This window comes from Petaurus breviceps, unplaced genomic scaffold, assembly GCF_028583685.1.
Source record: "Petaurus breviceps papuanus isolate PSGF00001 unplaced genomic scaffold, PetGlider_PUasm1.0 38, whole genome shotgun sequence".
NCBI classification, from domain to species: domain Eukaryota; kingdom Metazoa; phylum Chordata; class Mammalia; order Diprotodontia; family Petauridae; genus Petaurus; species Petaurus breviceps.
This window is the reverse complement of record NW_027186304.1, coordinates 23,762,863-23,781,889: the sequence shown is the minus strand read 5'-3', so window position 1 is coordinate 23,781,889 and position 19,027 is coordinate 23,762,863. Positions and strand designations below refer to the sequence as shown.

General features: G+C 37.0%; 1 protein-coding gene across 8 annotated transcripts in view; it reads left to right on the top strand.

Moving 5' to 3' along the window:
* Positions 1–19,027, top strand: part of ANKRD12 (ankyrin repeat domain 12) — a 209,358-nt gene that overhangs the window by 127,256 nt on the left and 63,075 nt on the right. For all 8 annotated transcript variants that reach the window (XM_069099659.1, XM_069099654.1, XM_069099653.1 and 5 more), the window contains 2 exons: positions 412–615; positions 8,503–8,645. In XM_069099659.1, the coding sequence (XP_068955760.1) occupies positions 412–615; positions 8,503–8,645 (347 nt within the window). The remainder of the gene's footprint in view (positions 1–411; positions 616–8,502; positions 8,646–19,027) is intronic.

Below are 19,027 nucleotides of genomic sequence, written 5' to 3'. Positions count from 1 at the left end.
TAAGTTTCATAAAGAAGAATCTTAACATGCTTGTTAAAGGCACAAACCCTGAAGGAGCTAATAGCTTTCTTAGCTCCTTTTATTATACTTGATGTGTTTATGTAATTTCTTTTAGTTCTATACCTCAATTATTTTGTAGCATTTCTTTAAATCAGTTCAGATTAAATTTGATACCCCTAAGGGAAAATCTTTTAGGGTATAGTTAAACCAACCTTTAAAGAAGTCAAGTATGAAGTACTGTGTGAAGAATCAGTACTCACTGTTCTCATGATAGAACAACAAAATTATGTGCACATTGTTCATTCCTATCAGGGGTTCACTAATGTTTGTCAAATTCTTCTAATATCCCAAAGCAAAACAAGTCTCATAAAGTCACAGTTTTGAAAAGTTTTTACTTTTTTTTACTTACAGATTCAACCCCAAATCATCCTTCACAGACAACACCAGCAGCACAAAAGAAGACTCCCAGTTCTTCATCTCGACAAAAGGATAAGGTTAATAAAAGAAATGAGCGTGGAGAGACACCTTTGCACATGGCAGCTATTCGAGGAGACGTGAAACAAGTCAAAGAGTTAATAAGTTTAGGGGCAAATGTGAACGTGAAAGATTTTGCAGGTAAGTTTGCAATTCAAAATTAATATAGCTGTACCTGAGTATATACTAACAATTTCTATTTATACTGCCATATATACCAATAGTTATTTTCTTCCTTAATTTTTAATTTAAAAAAATAGACTTCTAGATAAGGAGGCTGTCTGAACCAGAGACAGGCACAATCTAGATTCCATATACTTGTTTCAGCAAAAATCTAAACATAGCAACAAAAAAAATAGTGATTAAGACATACAGTGAGAAACATACAGGGGGGTAGAGTAGCTAGGTGGCACAGTGAATAGAACATCAGCCCTAAAGTCAGGAGGAACTGAGGCCTCACACACTAGCTGTGTGACCCTGGGTAAATCGTTTAACCCTGATTGCCTTGCCAAAAAAAAAAAAAGAAACTATAGTATGTGATTTTTACTTCCTTTATCCCTCAACTGCAAAAAAAAAGGCAGCCAGAAGCCCACAGATAGGGGCCCTTCCAAAAAAAAAATCAACACTAATATAGACAAAGGTATCTTGGTACAAAAATAAAAATTTTAAAAATACAGATTTCTGGACCTACAAGTTCCTGTGCCTAGAGGCATCAAGAGCATGGAACTCTCACCAAAAAAGTACCAGGGTGGTCAAAAATCCCTCATTGTGACTCTTGGAAACAAGCCTGGTAGCAACTGCATACCCAAAAGTATAGAAAGAAATAGAACTTGGCTCTGACACAAAGCCCCAATTCAGAAATTAAGGGAGCAAAGATGAGTAAATAGACAACAATCCTTATAAAGAATCATAGATCTAGTGATTCCCCAAAATGCTAATGATGAAGAGTACTTTTCCATAACTACAAACAGAGATAGATTCAAAGGGAAAAATGGATTTTTCCCAAGGACTACACAAATACAGGGAAGAAATAAAGCAAGAGATAAAAAAATGAAGTAAAAAATTCTGGGGTAAAGAATTGGAAGGAGAGTAGTAAATCTTACTGAACTAATGGATTCCCTAAAAAAAAATGAATAAACCAAAAAGAAATCAGTAACTAAAAAAGCTAAAAGAAAATGCAGGCTATATACTTTCAGATACAGCGGACCTGGAAAATAGATATGATTTATTTCAAGAAAAAAATAAAAATTGCTAGATGTTAGAACCTGAAACAAAGTGAACATAGAATCTACCTATTACCTCTAAAAATCCCAGAGGGAAAAGTTTTAAGCTACTTCAAAAAAAGAGTTTACAGTCAGAAACAAATAAGACCTGGTATCTGTAACCATAAAAAACAGGAGATCTTGGAATACAGTATTCCCGTAGGCAAATATATATAGGCTTACAATCAATAATAAATTAGCATGCAAAGATGAGTATAATCTGACAAGAAAAAAAATCAATCTTTCATAGACTTGAGGACTGTTAGGTATTCCTGATTAAAGACCAGAACTGGGAAGAAACTTTGAAATGAAAACATCAGTGTCTAAAGAGACCTAGAAAGTAAAGAACTTGAAACTAAGGGAGTGCTCATCAGTTGGGCAATGACTGAACAGGTTATCGTATGTGAAAGTAGTGAAGTATTATTGCAATGTAAGAAATGATGAAAAATGATTTTTAGACAAAACTGGGAAAACTTATATGAACTGCTATAGAATCAGAACAACAAATATCACAGTGTTTTAAAGCAAAATAACTTTGAAATACACAAGAACTCTAATCAGAACAACAGTTACAACTCCAGAGAACTTACAATGAATGAGTGTTATTTTTTTTCCTTTTTTTTTTTTAAGCAATTGGGGTTAAGTAACTTGCTCAAGGTTACACGGCCAGGTGTTTCTGGGTGGGTGCTGAGTATCTGAGCCCAGATTTGATCCCAGGTCATCTCGACTCTGGGGCCGATGCTCTTACTCGCTGTGCTACCTGGCCACCCCATGAATGTTATCTTCTGACAGAGATGATGTATAAGAATGACTGCTTTGGAGTTGGTTGTTTTTTGTTTGTTTGTTTTTGCTTGATTATGTTTATTTGTTAAAGGTTTTTGGTTTGGGGGTTTTTTTTAATAGAGGGAGTTTTGGGGAGAGACAGAGGAAGTAGCAGTAATGATGCCTCCCAAGAAAAAGCTGGTTATTGAAAAAAATGTTTAATTCATAGAAGAGAACAGAAGGAAGCACAGACAAATGAGACATCTTTGAAAAAAGGATATAGAAGTGATTACATATTTTTTAAAGCAAACTATATGGAATAGAGATATTCACAGTTTCATATGCAATCCTTTTTACATTCTACTTTGTGTATAGAAATGCTCATTTTTGGCATTACATTCAAAAGAAAAATTAATTTTTAAAAGTATCATTATGGAATGAAAATGTATCAAAACAAAAATATAGAAACATAGAACCTTTAAAATGTACAGTACACTAGAAGTCAAGTGAGATAGAAGCACCCAAATATTTTAACTGGTTAACCCAGGAGTAATCAAAAATCCATCTGTTTGTGGATTTGGGGGGGGGGGCATTTTTTTTTACAATTATAATTACTAGTTGATCTAAAACTGCTAACAGATATATTATAATAGTCAAGCATGCATTAATAGTAAGAGGGAGGGAGGTAAGCCAAGTTTATGGGTCTTAAATTTAATTAAGATTTGAAAAAAGTCTTCCTAAAATGCACAGGACTTTATCTCAGTGTTAGGGACTGTATTAGACCTAATTGCTAAATATTGGATACTCAGAATCTAGTCCAACCCCCTGATTTTAAAGTTATGGAAACTGATAAGCAGAGAAGGGAGGTAACCTACCCACAGCCAATTTGTGTCAAATGTAGAATTAGAATATAAAATTGCTGACCTTCAGGATCATGCACTTCTATCCTCCCATCCCTTCCTGTTTCTTGCCTCTCAGATCATTTAATTTCAAAGCTGACCAGAATAGAATCATGACTTAAAGACATCCTGAAGGAAGAAGAAGAGAGTCCTGGGCTACATAGGAATATAGTTTCTCCTTATTTTAGCCTCTGGTCTGTCACTCTTGGGAGGATGAAACTATGTTTCTGCAAAAATTCCCTGCCTCTGATGTCTTGCCTTATTCTTCACTTGTCACCTGCCTCAACCATTGTCTTCCCTTGAGCTTAAAATAGAATCACAGAAATAAGACATTTCATGCCTGGAAGTCTTTACTTCAATCCCCTCAAATTATAGGTGAAAAACGGAGGTCTAAAAGGACCCATTTAGTGATTCGCTTTGCATCATGCAGCCAGTTAAGGGGCAGAACCAAGACTAGAACTTAGGTCTCCTAACTCCTAGCCTGATACTTTTAGATTATATCATGATGTTACAGTGATAATCTTAATCTCCCTTTCCAGGCTCCATCATTTGTTATTTCAAATAGGTACATGCCTTCTAAGGAATTGGAACCCCAGGAATTGGGCAGAACTGTGCACAGGGCTGCTAGCTAGGATCAAAAGCAAGTATGGAGGAAGTAGGAAAGACAAGAAAGGACAGGGGTTTGCCAAGATGGGCACTGAGAAAAAACGCATTCTAGTGTATCCTCTCCTCCCTTGCCTTAGGTTCTACTTAGTGCGTTTTTAAGGAAGAAGTAGAAGAGAAACGCCTGTCTGCCTGGGATGCAGATATGCACTTTCATGTTCCTACAGTACACCTCAGATGATCACACTACAGAAATCCACATTACATAGTCTATCCAGGGCTTCTTCAACTTTTCCCACTAGAAACTCCTTCAGCACTTATTAAAGTGGGTTGCAACCCTATATGGGACAGTTCCATTAAATAAATAATTATTAAGCTCCTGTGTGCCAAGTACCATGTTAGGCACTGGAGATGAAAGACAAAAATGAAACCGTTCCTGCTCTCAAGAAGCTTACATTTTACTAGGAAGAATTCAAATATATACATATATACACTCCTAGAAATGTATATACCTGTGTATATATAGTCTGGACCTCTAGGATAAAATACAAATTCCTCTATTGCTTCGTAGACTCTAGCTACATTTATTGCACATTTTCACAAACTTTACTTTCCAGCCAAACTGGTCTACTTGCTGTTCCCAACATACATCATACCATCTTCTTCCTTGTTCAACTATGAGTTTCTTGGCAACAGGGACTGTAATTGGTCTTTCTGTGTATCCCCAGCATGTGACACATAGTAGGCCCTTGATAAATATTTATTGATTGACTGACATGCCTTTTGCACAGACTTATCCCTGTACCTAGAATTCCCTTTCTCCTCACCTCTATTAGAATTCCTAGCCTCCAAGACTCGGTCCAAGTGTTCTTTTCTGTAAGAGGCCTGCCTTGATCCTCCCAAATGGCCATTCCCAAACCCCTCTCCCCACCAGAGATAATTTGTGTGCATGTGTGTGTGTGTGTGTGTGTGTGTATTTTTCACTTCTCTATGTAAGATAAATAAGCTCCTGCCCATGCCATAAAATGTGAACAACTTGAAGTTTAAAAAATACTTTATTTGGCATTGTTCACATGAATGAGTGTATGTATTTTAGTTTCTAGTATAAACAGAGCAATTTTTAAAGAGTTGTGAAACCTGTCTATTCTGTTTAAGACAGAATCACCTATTTTCAAAGGAAGACATTTTTGTTCATTTAAAATGGTTAATTAAGCTAATGACAGACAAAAAGTTTTGGTTTTTTTTTTCTTTTTGGAGGGCAGTTGGGGTTAAATGACTTGCCCAAAGTCACACGACTAGTAAGTGTGTCAAGTGTCTGAGTTCAGATTTGAACTCAGGTCCTCCTGACTCCAGGGCCGGTACTTTATTCACTGTGCCACCTAGCCACCCCACAGACAAAAAGTTTTTAAACAGAGGTTCAAGTAGACCTTTTTTAATGACTAGAATGCAACTTATTTGTAACGGCATTGTTTGCATTTTAAATTTACTTGAATTGGGGAAGGTGGGAGTTTAAGTAGGTTTAATAATCCTCCTGACATTTCATTTATACTTAATAACTTCATAGCAAAGCCTTCATATAGAGTAGCATAAACAGCCCTGCCTAAATCTAAATTAATAACTTTTTTTGACTGGACTTGTGATTTCTTTGATTATAAAGAATTCCCAGTGAAGAAATTCAGGGCGGTGATGGAGATTGGCTAGTCTTAGAGAAGGGTCTGGGACTCCCTTAGGAGTACATTAACGTCTCTCCCTGGTTGCACCTTGTCCAGTGGGATTTGAAACCAGGTTCTCCTGGCTTCAGAGCTACTTTTTTATCCACTATGCAACACTACCCCCCAATGTAAAAAAAAAAGTTTGGTTCATTGTCATTTCTTCCAAGCAGAGTTTGTCTTACTTAAAAGAAGTATATGTTCCAAGGACAACCCAAGCTAAGTATATAATAAAATTTAAATACAAGAGGTTTTAACCTACCTTTCTACTTCATTTCACTCTTCTTTCAAAGGCCCTCTCAGTTTATTTACTTTAATTTTTTTGTTTGTTTGTTTGTTTGTTTGCCTTTTGGAAGGCAATTGGAGTTAAATAACTTGCCCAAGGTTATGCAGGCTAGTTTGGTGGGGTTTTTTTTTTTTTTCGTGTGTGCTAAGTGTCTGAGGCTGGATCCAAACTCAGCTCCTCCTGAATCCAGGGCGGGTGCTTTATTCACTGCACCACCTAGCTGCCCCAGGGAGATCAAGGTTTTTATTTTAAATTTTTTATTAATTTTGATATATTGGCATTACCTAGTTAAAAAACGAAAAGGCTTTCAGCCTAGGAAATTAATACAGACTATGATCATTTACCTACATATATGAATCTTTCTAAAGTTTTACATGAAATAATGATTGTGTTTTCAATTAGCTTTTTCTATATTACCTTTTTCTTGGTTATACCGATTAAGAAAACACAGGAAAATGTAGATATATGCAGTATGGGGAGTGTGTGTATGTCTATGTAAACACACATACATATATATTATATATACACACATATATACATAAATGATATATATGTGCAGGCATCAAGGTAGTATGGTATATAGAGTGCTGAATTTTAAGTCAGGAAGATCTGAACTTAAATCTCATCTCAACATTCCCCAGTTGACAAATGGTCAAAGGATATGAACAGGTAGTTTTCAGAGGAAAAAATTAAAACTATTTGTAGTCCTATGAAAAAATGCTCAGGGGGCAGCTAGGTGGTGCAGTGAATAGAGCACCGGCCCTCGAGTCAGGAGGACCTGAGTTCAAATCTGGCCTCAGACACTTAACACAAAGCTAGCCGTGTGACCTTGGTCAAGTCATTTAACCCCAATTGCCCTGCCTTCCCCCTTCCAAAAAGCAAAAAAAAAAAAAAAAAAGCTCTGAATCACTATTGATTAGAAAGATGCAAATCAAAACAACTCTGAGGTACCACATCACACCTCTCAGATTGGCAAACATGACAAAACAGGAAAATGATAAGGGTTTGAAAGGACATTGATTTATTGTTGGTGGAGCTTTGAGCTGATGCAACCATTCTGGAAAGCAGTGCCAAAGGACTATAACCACTGACCCAGCAATACCACTTCTAGGGCTATATCCCAGAGAGATAACAAAAATGGCAAAAGAATGACCCTTGTGTACAAAAATATTTATAGCAGCTCTTTTTGTGGTAGCCAAGAACTGGGAATTGAGGGGACGCACCCATAAATTAGAGAATGGCTGAACAAGTTGTGGTATATTGTAGCAGCAAGCACCCCAGCGTCCTCAGGGTTTGCTGCCAACATAGGTTCTTGGATCTGCTTTGATAAAGGAAAGCAACTCAAAATGGATTAACAAGCTTACTTTAATCAGTCAAATGTATCATTTACCTAGTTCAGGGGAAAAAGTTCAGCACCCGGAACTTCAAAGTATACAGACAGAATTATCAAGTCAGAGAAACAGATCAAGTAGACAGATTTCCAAACTGTCCAGCCATTACATCCATACCCAATCAACATCTGGGTTTCAACATCTGGGTTTTCCAAAGCTGGGGGGCTCTGGACAACGGCTTCCCAGAATCCAGATCAAATCACAAAACACTTCTCAAAGTGAGCCCCAAAACAAAGCTACACAACAGGACACAACAGGGCTCATATAGCCTTCTCCTGGCTCAGAGAATGTAACAACCTTATTGACCCACTGGCCAATCAAAAAGTATCTACTGAAAAACAAGCCTCCCACCCCAGGCTCCAGGTGCACTTTAGCCTAGGGGAAGGGAAGATCTTAAAAATTTACATTCCCATTACATATATGAATGTAATGGAATACTATTGTGCTATAAGAAAATGATGAACAGGCAGACTCAGAAAACCCTGGAATGACTTTATGAACTGATGCTGAATGAAATGAACAGAACCAGGAGAACATTGTTCATAGAAACAGCCACAGTGTGTGATAACTGATTTTGATAGACTTAGCCCTTCTCAGAAATGCAAGGACCTAAAACAATTCCAAAGGACTCATGATGGTAAATGCCATCCATATCCAGAGAAAGAACTATGAAGTTGGAATGCAGAGCGAGTTATAATGAATGGTCTCTCCCATTCATTATAATTATTCTCTACAACATGACTAATGTGAAAATGTTTTTAATAGGAATGAATGTGTAGAACCATATCATGTTGCATACTGTCTTGGGGAGGGAGAAGAATAAAATTTAAAACTTATGGAAGTGAATGTTGAAAACTAAAATAAATTAATACATTTTTTAAAATCTCATCTCAAACACTTAATAGCTATAGGTAAGTCTTTCAACTTCGATTAGCCTCAGTTTCCTCATCTGTAAAATGCAAATAATAAGAGCACCTGCCTGACAGGGTTATACTAATATATGCAAAGTGTTTTGCAATCTTTAAAGCACTATATGTTATTATATGCTTGTGTTCATATATTTTGTATTATGTTCATATATAGTGGCTTACTGCTAATTTGATATTCAAACCTTAGGTTGGACACCACTACATGAAGCTTGTAATGTTGGATACTATGATGTTGCTAAGATCCTCATAGCTGCTGGAGCAGATGTTAACACACAAGGATTAGATGATGATACACCACTCCATGATTCAGCTAGTAGTGGGCACAGAGATGTAAGTATAATAGACAAGAGTTAACCCAAAATTCCAAGAATCATATTTAGCCCAGAAAATTAATTCTTGTGACTCCTATATTGGAGTCTTCTTCATGTATTTTTTTGAATAGGAATATCCTCTTCATAAAGTAACTATTCAATATGACAATTTAAACAGTTTTTCAATATTTTTATTTTAGTGTTTTCAGAACCCTAGTTATACCATGCAATAATTAAGACCTATTTGTATTGGTGATTGAATTTTCATAAGTATCATAAATACCATAATTCTAGCCTTCCAAAGAATTTAATGGCCAGATCCTAGAATTCTAGCAGATGAAATTTCTGCATAAAAGAGAAATCTTTGTTAGTAAAAGAATACGTCATTACCCATTTTCTAGAGAGATTTTCGTCTTTGAAAAGTGATGTAGAGAACCCTCAAAATACTTGTGTCTAAAATTTAGAAAAGGATTTCTTTTTTTTTAAGTATTTCATGAATATTTAATAGCAAAATACTGGGTATGGTATTATAAGTTACTCTTCATTGTATGTATACATATTGAGCATGGTAAATTTTTGCTATGATTTTAAAGATAGATGGTAATATAATATTCCATAATAAATGTTAAAACTTCCTCCATATTGGAGTCCCTTCTCTGGGCCATGTAGTAATTGCATTACCGCATGATAACTTCCTCCATGTTGGAGTCCTCTCTCTGGGCCATGCAGCATGATAACTTCCTCAGTTCTTCTCCAGTTGTTTCCACACTTTGTTGCCGGGTGGGCTGTGGGGGCGGGGCTACGTTCTATTACAAGTACAACAGCTATGCATATTTTTGTGCCATTGGGTCCTTCCCTCTCACCCTACTGTTTTCCATGCTTTGGGGTTTTTAATAGTTTATTATTTTTTATTTTCTAAGAAACAAGGTTTTTTTTTATGATACTGTCCTTTCTTCATTTACCTTCCACCCCACCTCTCATTGAGCAAATTAAAAAAAAAAAAATAAACTAAGTTAAAAAAAAACGCATCCCTCAATCTATACCTAAATAGGCACAGCAAAACAGATTCTCCCATCAGTCATGTCTGGAAATGTATCTCATTCTGCATTTCAAATTTGTCACTTCTCTGTCAGGAGGCAAGTGATGTGTTTTCTTCTTTCATCTTCACTCTTGGACTCCTGGTTTATCATTGTATTGATAGAGTTCTAACGTCTTTCAAAGTTACTTATCTCTATCATGTTGTTATCATTGCATGATTGCTTTTCATCAGTTCATAAAAGTCTTCCCAGTTTTCTCTGAAATTGTCTATTTCATAATTTCTTATGACATAATACTATTTTGTTACATCCTTATGCCGCAATTTGTTTAGCCATTACCCAATAGGATACTGCCTTAGTCTCCAGTTTTTGGACAACATAAAAAGACTTGCTCTAAATATTTTTGTGCACTTAGATCCTTTTCCTCTTTCTTTGATTTCTTTGGGGTATAGCTGGGTCAAAGATTATGCGAAATTCAGTAACTTTTTAGGAATAGTTCCTAATTGCTTTGCAGAATGACTGCGCCAATTCATAGCTCCACCAACAATGCTCTAAATTTACCTGTTTTCCCATAGTCCCTCTAGTATTTGTCACTCTCCTCTTTAATTATCTTTTCCAGTCTGATAAGTGTGAGGTAGAATTTCAGAGTTACTTAATTTTTGTTTCTTTCTCTAAGTTATAAGTTATTTGCAGCATTTTCTCATATAATTGTTGATAGTTTGAATTTTTTCCTTTAAATATTCATTTATCCTTTGACCATTTTTCTATTGAGGAATAGTCTTAGAAATTTCTGTTATTTCCTTTTATATCTTAGAAATGATACCTTTATCAGAGAAACTTTTTAGAAATATTTTTTCCATTTACTTTTAAATGTTTCTTACATAAAATAATGTCTGATCTTTTCCATTTTCTGTGGGGAAGGATTCAGTACTGATCTGTATCAGTGATGTTTGTTTTCTTCAATTACTAGAAGTTTTAATGCAGTAATTAATAGAAATACTAACTTAACTAATATGTTATCTGTAGAGCTATACTTGGAGATCTGTAAGTATTATAAATGGTTAAAAGGGAAAAGAAGTAAAAAAAAAAAAAAAAAAGAGAGAACCTGACATGCCCTAAATTCATTAGGCCAGTTTTCATGGCCTTGGCAAGACTTTGTGAGACATTTATCTTAAATTTTCCAGAGTCCAGCCTCACTCTACAGAGATAGGTATGGTTTACAGAGTTTAAAATGCTGGAAGTATAATATTAACAAAGGAAGAAAAAAGGTGAAAGTATCCTTGATCCTTTTCTATATTTCTGATTTGATTTTTGACTCTCTGATCCAATCTCCAGGCTTTAAAGCATGCTATCGTTACACTTTGTTAACACTCACACAGAGTTTTTTGTTCAGCACTTCATTTCCTGAGAAATCTCTTCTCTAGGAAATAGATCCTAACTTCATCGGTGAAGACTGTAAACAATGTACTGGAAAATATGGTTCAGGAGTCAGGGATGGGAGAGGTCAGTGACCTTTTGACTACACAGAAATTAAAATCCCGTACATAACAAGCTTCCTTCAGGAGAAGAGTTAGAAGATGCTGTGTGCAAAAGGCACTATATAACATTCTCCCCAAATGGAATTGAATGTTATTTTAATAGCTAGAAAATTACATGTTACTATACAGTATGAAAATATTGTCTGTGTAACGTCAGATCACTGATTTGTTAGAGAAAAAGTCAACACTGCAAACCAAGGAGAAAGAAAAAAATGTTTTTAATGTAAAGAAACAAAAAAAAGAAAAATAAGAAAAAGATACAGCTTGCAATTAAAACAGTTCTACCCAAACCTATTTAAATAAGCCTGAAAAAGAGAAGAAGAGGGAATAAAGGACATTGGTTCCAGTTACAGAAATTTTTCTAGAAATTTAACTAATCATTTGCCAAAACAAGAAAACCAAGAGAGCCTAAAATAATAACATTCCTTAAACACTAATAATGCACCAGTCAAGTCAACAAACATTAATCACATGTCTGCTATGTGTCAGAAATTATGCTAAGCATTGGGATAGCAAAGAGAAAGCAAAAGCAATCACCACAGCTAAGTCTCTCCGATTCTCCCTCCACAAGGTTCAGCTTAATCAGACTTGACGGTAGATTCGGTCTTTGTTTGCTCTCCTGATGAGCTTCCCACTTCTGGCCCTTATAATCTTTTTATCTGAAGGCTGTAGACTGAATGGAACCCTGGAAAAAGGAGTTTGGGAGCAAAATAAGTATCCACTCTGCATAAACACATGCCTTCTCCTTTCCATGGACATTTTTATACCAAATCAAATAAAGATTTACCTAAAAAAAAAAAGGCAATAGAGCTTATATTTTAATAGGGGAGACAACACATACATACGTACATCCATATCTAAAAGACAAATAAAGAGGAGGTGGGAGGTAACTTTTGAGGGGAAGGCACTAACAAATAAGGGAGCATGGAAAGGCCTATAGGAAGCCAGAAATTCTAAGCAGGGAAAAGAAGGGTATTTGGGAGAGGAATTCAGGCATAAGAAACAGCCACTGCAAACACACAGAGACAGGAGATGAATCATCCTGTGTAAGGAAGAACAAATAAGTCAATATGTGTAGACCAGAATACGTGGAACGTAATATTATAAAAGAAGACTGGAAAGGTAGAAAGGGACCAGGTAAATTAAAAAGTTTAAAGAGTTTATATTTTGCCCTAGAGCTAATAGGGGGCATTGAAGTTTAAGTACAGGAATGATATGATCAGACGTAAACTTTAGGGAAATCCATTTGGCAGTTGTTTGGAGCAGTGATGTCAAACTCAAATAGAAATGGATATCTGCTGACCACATATTGGCTTAGAAAAACCACATGTGTTTTCTATTCTTCTTTTGTTAAAAGATTTCCTAATTACATCTTAATCTAGTTCTGGCCTCATTTGAAAAAACTTCAGGTTTGCATGGAGTTTGACACCTGCTATGGAGGATGGCATAAAATAAGGAGAGACTTGAGACAGGAAATCTAGTTAGAAACCTCATTCAGTGATCGAGGTCAGCAATGATAAATGGACAGCTAAGTGTCTCAGTGGATAGAGTGCTGGGTCCAAAGTCAGGACAACTCATCTTTTTGAGTTTGAATCTGGCCTCAAACATTTATTAGCTGTGTGACCCTCAGCAAATTACTTAACGCTATTTGCCTCAGTTTCCTCATCTGTAAAATGAGTTGGAGAAAGAAATGGCAAGACACTTTCATATCTTTGCCAAGAAAATTCCAAATGAAGTCATAAAGGGTCAGACATGACTGAAACAACTGAACCATTGATAAAGGCATGAACTTAGGATAATAGATATGCAAGTAGAACGTATGAAAGAGCTATTATAGAGAAAGAGCTTAAAATATTTGGCAATTATTTAGACATAGGTGGTAAAGAAGAAGAGGAGTCCAGAACACCAAGATTCCAAACATAAGTGACGAAAAGCATAGTAGTGGTTCCTTTTAAAGCTATGGGAAAATTTGTAAGGTTGATTTGGGGAAGAAGGATAATGAATTTTAATGTGGACCTGTTGAGATTGAGGTGCCTGTACTATAGGATATATGTATTCCATTGGCTGTTGGTAATGTAGTACTGGACCTCAGGAGAGAAGCTAAGATGGGAAGTCTTAGAGTCACCTCCATAGATATGATAATTAAACCCATGAGCTGATGTGATCACTGAGTGAGATAGCATAGAGGGAGAAGACCTATGTTAAAACCTTGGAGAACATCCATGTTTAATGTACATGTCATAAGTAAAGATTCAGCAAATGAGATTGAGAAGTATCAGACAGGTAGGAGGTTCTGAGAGCAGAATCAGGAAGACCTAGAAGGGAGTTTGGTACTGAGAAGGGAAGAGAATATAGCCAGAGCAGGGGTGATGGCCTGGAAAAGTACTGAAAGATGGAGTGACTGGAGGCCATGATGAGGGCAAAAAACTAAGTTTCCCTGAGAGAAAGGCGAAAAGAGAGATGGAAGGATAAAAGATTATGATCAGATGAAGGAATTTCAGAAGTTCCTAGTATATGGAGGTGAAACACTTGTGGGTGATGCCAAGATCAAGGGTATTACCATCTCTGTGTAGAAGTAAGCTGAAGGGGAGGAATAATGAGACTTGAGAAGAGTATAGAAATGTGAAGTGAGGGTACTTAAGGGATTATCAATATTTACGTTTGTCTCCTAGTATATAAGGGCAAGATTTGGGGTAGAGAAGAAGACTGAGCCAAGCCCTGAGCTCATTGATAAAGGAGGAAGAATGTCTAGGGGTTCTGTCGGTAATAGCTCCCATAGTTAGAATTGGATGATAAAAATGGATCGCATGACCCTCAAAGGAGAGGTTGTGTAGTGATGGTAAGAAAAGGAGAGTCTGGAAGTAGCAATGGGGAACAAATATTTTCACATCTCTAACATGATTAGTGAATCAGAGGTATGAGTTAAAGTGTAGCCAGATCTGAAAAGGGTGTCGCAGGGATTCAGTGTCATCTGGAGGGAGCCAGGACACAGAAAGTGCCGTGAGATGGAAGATGCAAGAGAAGAAAGGGTATAAAATGAGAGAAAGCTTGGTAATTACGAAGCAGGTTCCTAGAGAGCACTGTGAAAAGGACAAGCAGATCTAGAGTATTGGAGGGGTAAAGTTGAGGTGACTGGAAATAAGAGATTTGTTCTTCTGTCATTGGGTATCCACAGGAATGAGGAAAGAAAAGATAGTGGGAGCATGCTAGCTACCAAATCTAGGCAAGGGAACAGTGAAGTACTGATGAAGATAAAAAATTAGAATGTTAAGATTGACCTTCCCAGTGTCAATACAAACTTCAGCTGCCCAACCTGTTGTGTGCTGTGTTCTAGGAGGCATGTGAAAGCCCACCTTGTGACAGACATGAGCAGGAGGCTACAGTGTCCTGGGACAATCCAGGGCAAGTCTGGTGGTTGTATGTCCCTCGGGGGTCCAAAAGCCTAGTGAAACACATAAGAAGCACAGTGTGTTCAGTCAGAAAGTTTCAGGAGAGGGGTGGCAGAAGTCAGTGTTGGCTAAGCTCTGTCAGCCTCTAGCAGGACCTTGGCTCGTTGTGAGCCTCGGAGCATCAGGCAGTTCAGCAGAGTAGCAGGAGATTGTCTGTCTCACCTTCAACTCCTCAGCCTTGATGGAGGTCTGACTGCATAGGCAAACATTTTACCTTCTTGCCAAGTGAAGAGACTATGGCAGCCAGGACAGCACCGATTTAAAATACAAACAAGTGTGTGAGATATTTTGGAAAAGGACAATAGAGGGTCATGAGAAGTGTTTTCTCATGACACAGCCAGAAGCAATGGAGGAAAAAGGTTATATTAAAGGAAGCTTGGTGAGAGTTTAACCCTAAAGGACAAAGGAGAAAATTCATCTCATCCTTTCTTCCAGAGGTGGGGAGATGTGGCTGTGGAGCATTACTTATACTGTCAGACTCATTTGATATATGAGTTTTGTTGAATTCTTGTTTTCCCCCTTTCTTTTTCTTTTTCCTCTTCCTGTTTTTTTTCTAACAATATATGGCTTCCTTACTACAATATGGGAAATGGATATAATCATAAATGAAGGTGATGTAAAACAAAAGATATCCATAAAAATTTAATTTTTAAAAAACACCAAATGAAAAAATAGTTTGGTAAAAGATACAACTAAATAAGCAAAGTTCTTCTGAGGGCATGTAACTAACAATGAAACTGGAAAGATAACAACAAATAGAAAATGAATAGTATCTGCAAAGAATTTTATAATGAATTATTTTATATCATGAAAGGTGGTCCAGAAAACCCTATGGAAAGGGCAGACAGATCTGGAGGGGCACTCTAAATGGGAGAGAGGTACTGATTGGGTAAAGTTGGCCTGCACAGGAATGAGGGACCAGGCATCTAGAATTGAGGAGGCTCAATTTTTTGGAAATAGTGATCCATTTACAACAATAAGGAAAGTAAAAGGGGCTGAGAGTTTGCTGACCTTACAGAAACTAGTCCAGGAGACAGGAACCATTACATTTGGACACTAACATCACATTCCCAGATAGTCTTATAAAAGAAATAGAAGTAGCACTGAAGAGAACAGAGTTGGGGAAAACAAGTGATGTATACCTAGCATATGTAGAAGTAACGCAGTTTTAAGGGTATTGAGAGATCACTTCTCAAGGTATCTAAAAGAGAAAGAATACCAAAAGTGTGACTAAAAGCTTAGGACTTTTTGTTGTTATTATGAAAATAAGGCAGCTGAAAGAATGACTGAATGAATGAATAAAAGGATCATTTATTGAGTATTTATTATGAGTCAAGCATTTTGCTAAGCAATGAGAAAGAAAATAGAAAAATTCAGACAGTTTGTGCCTCTAGAAGTTTGCATTTTAATAGGAAGAACAGCAATAACTAAAAATCCATTTGCATACTTTGCTATCAAAATGAAATATTTATGAGGATAACCTATAGAGAGAGTGAGAAACCTTGATTAGAAGGAAACAGGTTTTTCCAAGCAGCATCCTTGGCAGATTTTATCTTTACTATTATACAGTAAATTCAAGGGTTAGAGAATACAAGGTCTACCATGCTTATTGTTGCCTATAAAGAAATCATTTGATGCAGTAGAACAAAATATACCTTTAAAGGTCTCTTTTTAGAAAGTTATACCATTCATGTGCCAAGTTACTCAAAATCTCTTCAAAGGTTTAACAAGAGATAACCTTGTCAGATAACCATCTGATCATTAATATTAAATGAGGTATAAAACAGGATAGATATAACAAAAGGTGCTTTGCCTATTTTCCTAGAGAACAGCCCATGTAGAATCCAAGTCCAAAAGGAAGTCCATATAACTGGTGAGATCTTTCATATACTTAGGTTTATTTTTAACATTGTACGGATTGGATCAAGTCCCGTTATGAATCCTTGTAAATGAAGTCCATACTCACCATAAAGAGTTTGGTATCACTATCCTTAAAGGAAAAAAGTAGATGAAAAACACCTATTATCCAGACTAGGTTTTGCTATTGAATAGACAGCCTATACAACTACATGTATCTTGTATAGACATTGAAGGTGGACAATGAGCTGCACCCAAAATTAAACAGGCAAAAGTAAGGATAGTCGGCTTAGATTGTCTTTAGAAATTAAAGAGTTCAAACAAGAATGGAAGAATAGGAATTTTTGTACCAGATAAAGCAATTTCAGTTGTCTCCACACTGTAGGATAACCAAGAACCCAAATGAGGTAAAAACCTGATGAACTAACAATAATGAAGGCCAATATTCCCTAACACCAGGTTCTCAGCATCCCCTCCCATACTCTTCACCCACACTCCTGGTAGCAAAGCTGTACAACCTGACCCATGGGCTTGCAACAGAATTCAGCTCCATACCCCTTCCACCTCTCCCAGTGCTAATATTTGCTGAGGCAACAATAGCTGGCATGGTAGCAGTGCCATAACACAGCTTTGAAGGAGAGTGGAGGAACAGAGGGAATGAAACATGGTGCATGCCTGTGCTTGTAACAGCTCAAAATTCTCCTCTCCTCCCAGTTCTGCAGAGATCCAAACTCCAAATGGCAGAAATTTGCACAGGCTGCAACAGGTATGGCAGTACTCTCTGCCACAGGACCAGAGAACTGAGGAATAGAGGGAACAGGGAGGGGCAGGACACCAGTGAGGTAAGGGCTGTGTGACATTCCACTGAGCCTGAGGAAAAGAGCCCAGCATTTAGCTGGGTCCAGTTCAGTCTTCGCCTAGAAGTCACTTGAAGCAAAGACTAAGATTGATGAACTGTGAATTGCTAGCATAGGAGGAAGATGAGAACCTGAGTTCTGGCCACCAAGGAAGCTGCCATGATAGGACATGGGAGAGGAGAAAGGGAGAGTCAGAAAGTGTAATAGGGGAAGGGGGGAAATATTGAAATTACCAAAGATCTTAGGAAGAATAAATTTCAGAGACCTTGAAAGTAACCAGATAAACAAAGAAAACATTACGAACAGAAGGAAATATGACTTCTAAATCTAGTAAAAGAGTTCAGGAACCTATAAATAAGTGCTACAAAACAAAAGGAAATGATTCAACACCTGATGAGGCAGAGGACCCTGGTATCCTTTCTCAATGAGATTAATAGCAACTAAAAAGCAACATAATTAATTCAGGAAAAACTAAATATATGAAAAACGCCTTTCTGACCAGACTATGCTATTCTATTGGATTGCCATGCCAATCCATTGAGTTAGTATATCAGACCACACATTTAACACGTACGTTGAAAATGGGTAAGGAATTGATCTCAGAAATAGAGAAGTAAAAGTGATGGTACTTGATTGCATTTAGCTATCTGTTCAGTCCTGTGTATTTTGAAAGGAGTATGGCATCATAAGCTGCTGAAGCAGCTAGTTGGCTCAATGGATAAAACTCTCAGCCTGGAGTCAGGAAGGCCTAAGTTCAAATTTGGCCCCAGAAACTTAGTAAACGGTGTGACTCTGGGCAAGTCACTTCCTGCCTCAGTTTCCTCATCTGTAAAATGGAGATGATAATAATAGCACCTACTTCTCAGAGTTGTAAGAACCAAAGAGATAATATGTGTAAAGCACTTTGCACAATTCCTGGCACATGGTAGATACTATAAATACTTATTTCACCATCACCACTGCCACAGCACATTGTTCCTGAATAGCTTAAAAGAGAAATAAGAATTCTTAGGGCAGAATGTTTGGCCTGAAAGCAGGAATAATTAGCAGAATTGAAAAACTTGAATCCACAGTGGTAAGTCTAACCACTGAATCCATTGAAAGGATAAGTAATTTAGAATGCAAATACCCAGAAGTGAGGGACAGTCTGGAAGAAAACAAAGCATACCCTCCCTACAAGCAAAACATAATGATATTGGAGGTAATATATAGTAGCAACCTAAGGAAAATAGGCCTCATAGAAGAATATGACAAGTCAACAAACCTAAACAACATAATGTAAGAAATAATACAAGAAAACTGACTGGAACTTCTGAACACAGAAAATAAAGTGCCAGTCAAAAAAACCCAGACAAACCATAGATTACTACAAGAAATATACTTGTTAAATTAAACAGTTCCACTGAGAAACAGTTTCTATAAGCAATCAGAAGGAAGACCTCCAAATATTAAGGAAAGGAAATTAAAATCACAAGACTACCATGTTTCCCCAATAATAAGACCTATCCCGAAAATAAGCCCTCCCCTTACTGTGTAAGATTCCTCTAAAATAAGCCCTCCCCCGAAAATAAGCCCTATTGAGATTGCTACTGTAGTGAAGGTGATCCCCTGCGCTACACGCTACATTACGGTACCCTCTGTATGCACCGTTCCCCCCCCCCCG